General features: G+C 65.3%; 1 protein-coding gene across 1 annotated transcript in view; it reads left to right on the top strand.

Annotated features, from left to right (window-relative positions):
* The first annotated feature begins 1,561 nt into the window (after positions 1 to 1,561).
* The window catches only part of LOC120606114 (SLAM family member 9-like), a 10,507-nt gene continuing 8,313 nt past the window's right edge, over positions 1,562 to 3,755 (top strand). Inside the window, exon 1 of the mRNA XM_039867243.1 lies at positions 1,562 to 1,950. Within this exon, the coding sequence (XP_039723177.1) occupies positions 1,872 to 1,950 (79 nt within the window). The 5' untranslated portion in view covers positions 1,562 to 1,871. The remainder of the gene's footprint in view (positions 1,951 to 3,755) is intronic.

Here is a 3,755-nt window from a genome sequence, read left to right on the forward strand (position 1 = left end):
TCAGCGGATGTCACGCCATCTACCCAGGCCCTTAAGCCACACGCCCTGAAGTCACCTTTGATTGTTCTTTGCCTCCACTCTGGCGTCAGGTCCTCCAGATCCCCCTCCATCTCCACTTCTCGCCGGCCCCTGCCGCCACCGCCACCGCCGCACCTGCTGACGGGGTGGGTCCCTTCCCCCGTCAGCCGCCCTCCGCACAGCATCGATTCTAACGTCGCCGCTAAAATGGACTCGCCGAACGTCCCTCCGCCCAGGACCATCCGGCGGCTTCCTGTGGCACGGAGAACGCACCCTCATCCCCGACCCAGCCTCCAGCCTCCCGCCCTCAGACCTGTCCTTCCCGCCCCTGCCCCAGCCAGGGTCCCCCACACACGGGCTCCGTGCGCCGCCCGGAACAACTCAGCCCGTCCTGCTGTCGGTCGGGACTCGGCTGTCGCCTCCTCCAGGTTCCAGCCCCCCGCACCCCACACCCCCACCGGACCACCCCTGTTCCGTCACATGATCCTGAGCATCCGGCAGGGTTCTTGGTAACAAGCGACAGAAACCAGCCGACTAACTGAACGCCCACGTGCGTGTGTGTTGGAGGGTGGCAGGCGGCCCCCAGGCGGGTCCGGACTGCGGGGCTTCGGGACGAGTCATCCCGGAGCCACGCCCGCCATAGGGCCGCTCGTGCCCACCCCACTGACTGGGGGCCCCCGCCGCGCCCCGACCCGCCACCGCCGCTCCGCAGCCGGGACCGCCGTGGTCAGCGGCACGGACCCCGCGCTCCTCCTGTCCAGGTCACCAGTTTGCATTTCAGAGTCTGGGGTCGGTGCCCCCGATCGGAGGAGCCCAGGGCCTGGGCCGTGTCAGCTGCAGAGGAAGCTGGGGACGGGCCTGGCATTTCTTCTCAGCCCCCACAGCGGGAGGCGGGCTCCGCCTCGTAAGGTGCGGGACCCCACGGACGCGGGCAGGGCGCTTCCCCCGCCTTCTTCAGCCGTCTCGTTCCCGCTCCGTCCCAGCGGCCGGACGGCGCCTGGCTCGTGGGGTGCAGCCGGGCGCGGCCGGCCCAGGCCCGGAGGGCTGGAGTTCGTATCCAATGCATAGCGTTTCAAGGCAGAAAGAAGAGTCCCATGCGAAACGCCGTGCGACGGTCCCGTGAGAGCAGGACTAACCAGGGACCGCGGGGCCTGCTCTTTCCAGGGGGTCATCAGTGGCCTCGAGAGCAGTTTCAGAGGCGCGATGGGCCGGAAGCCACGCTGCCGCGCGCGTTTCCCCGGCGCGCACGAGCAGGTGGAGGGGGGCTGGCTGTCTGCCAACTCTAATGTGTTCGGGTTCTTTTTTCTGGAATTCGAACAAAGGCCACGTTCGGTGCGAACCGCAAGAAAAGGAAGGTGTGCGAGCCTGGGAGGGTGACAGACGTGCGCTTGACTCCGAATGGCCACGTCTGGGCCAGCACTTGAGCAAGCGACGTCCGCAGCTCTGCTTCCCTGTCTGTTCAAAAAAAAAAATGGCTAACCCTCTCGGACGACCTGAGAGCGAGGCGCCGCGGAAGGACGGCAGACACCCCAACCCCACGCTGACTCTGCTTCTCTCCCCGACTCTTAGCTCTTCTCCCCCCAGGCTCCCAGGCTGCCCGGGACCCCAGCTCCTCCTGCACCTTGACAAGGGCGGTGGGGGCCTCAGCCCAGCTGCAGCTGAACTCGACCTCGCTGCCCGACGTCCGAGAGACCGAGTGGGCCTGGGACCCGGAGAACCGGACGCAGCAGCTGCTGGTGTCCTGGAAGCCGAACGGCTCTCGTCCCGAATGGTATGACCTCGACCAAGAGTACAAGCCCAAGTTCAAGCTCACGGCGAAGGCCTTCCTGGTCATCGAGAACCTCACTGTGGAAATGAGTGGACGATACACAGCGAAAACCAAATTCAAGTCAGGAAAATCCCTGGAGGAAGCCTTTAGACTCTGCTTATACGGTAAGGGGTGGGCCGTGCCCCAGCCGGCCTCTGCGGCCACCAGAATAACTGACGTCAGCCTGAAATCGGGGTTAAAAAAAACCTCTTTTTAAGTGTTTCTGCATCTCTTCTGATGCTCTAAACATTATATTAAATTTTAAGGATCACATCCCAGGGAAATCTAATTTTACACCTTTCCTACAAGGCATAAAACGCACATGAAATGGGACGGGGCGCGCCAGAGCCCCTTAGCCCGAAAGGGTAAAAAAACGTTCTTCAATCATAAAATACTACGAAAATGATGATGAGAAATACACGATTATATAAGAAACGTCTCTCGTTGTTTGTTTCGAAAACTGATTTAAAAATTCTCGAGTGACCCCCGAAGGCTGGCAGAGCCAAAGCAACAACCCCGGACGTCGCAAAAGTCGAAGGAAACGCGTGAGGAGCAGATGGGCGGTTAGGGCGCGTCCGCGGGGCACCCGCTTGCAGACCCGTTGACCTGGAGCCCCGCTAGTGAGGGCCCAGGACTCAGTCCTGTGCTAGACCCAAGCGGAAGAGGCGGGAGACCCAGGCCCTGTCCCCTGGGGCTCCCCAGCCAGTGAGAAGCCCCCCCGTGGGCGGGAGGGGAGCACAGCCGAGGGCACCGCCCTGCCAGAGCGCCCGCCCTCAGGTGCCGGCGCCTCCGCCCGCATCACGTCACCGTCACCGTCACCGTCACCGTCACCGCTGCGTCCCCTCCTCTCCGGTCGCAGTGGCCTCCTGGCCGGCCTCTGTCTCTGGTCTCTCCCCGCTTCCAAATCACCCTCCTGCAGCTGGTCTTTTAAAGCGCAGCGGCTTCCTGTTACCCTCCTGTCCCATTTCCTGCGGGACAAATGGCCCTTGGGAAAAGGAGCCCAGCCCACCCGGGACCTGGTCCCTCGCTGCCTCTCCAGCCTCGTTTTCCAACACTTGTCCCCACATGCCCCGCTCCAGCTTGCTGCCCTTCACCTCGCCCACCGGCCCTTCCCATCCTTGACCTGGGCCAGTGGCTCTGCGGGCGCTGACTGGCCCCGACGCCCACGGCAAAGCCGGCTGCGGGAGCGGGAGTGGGAGGAGGGCAGTGACCGGCCAGCTGGGGTTTCCCAGCACGGAAGGGCGGACCGGGCACCAGAGGCGTCCCTGCTCCTGGTCCCAGACCTGTCCCCTGCCCCTCCTTGGCCGATAGCTTCCTGAGGGACATCGCACGAGCTCAGGGTCTCCCTGTCCTTTAGGCGGTAAGGAATGGAAGCCTCGCGCTAGGTCCATGTGGGGCGTGTCGCTGCACAGACACGTGGATCTCCCGGGGAGCACGCGGTACCGGGGAGCCCCGGCCCCCAACCTCAGGGGACGCGGGAAGCCATCGCAGCTTCCTCCTGCCACGCTCGTTCACGCCCGCTGGGCATCTCCACGCGGTCAGTCAGGGGCTCGGCCTCCTGCAGCCATGGGTCCCGCCAGCCCGAGAGCAAAGGGGCCTCTGGCCCCCAGGCGGACGCTTCCGGGCGGCGCGTTCCCGGCTTGGCCGCCAGCCGCCCGCGGGGTCGCCAGCCGGGGCAAGAGCGCAGCTGCTTGGCAAGGCCGGGGGCCCAGCGCGGAGCGCCGTGGGCGACAGGCTTCGGACGCGGGGCCGGAGTCGCAGAGGCCGCAGACGGCCGACCACGTGCGCCCGGACCTGCGGCAGCGCCCCGCGCTCACCCAGCTGCAGTCTGCCACCGCTCCCGGACACCGGGCTCCTCCGTGCGGCCTGTCCCTCCCCGCACCGCACCTCCTGGCTTTCAGAACTGCCCAGTCCTAAGCAGCCTTTCCTG

The sequence above is a fragment of the Pteropus medius genome, unplaced genomic scaffold, assembly GCF_902729225.1.
Source record: "Pteropus medius unplaced genomic scaffold, Ma_sr-lr_union100, whole genome shotgun sequence".
Classification (NCBI taxonomy): domain Eukaryota; kingdom Metazoa; phylum Chordata; class Mammalia; order Chiroptera; family Pteropodidae; genus Pteropus; species Pteropus medius.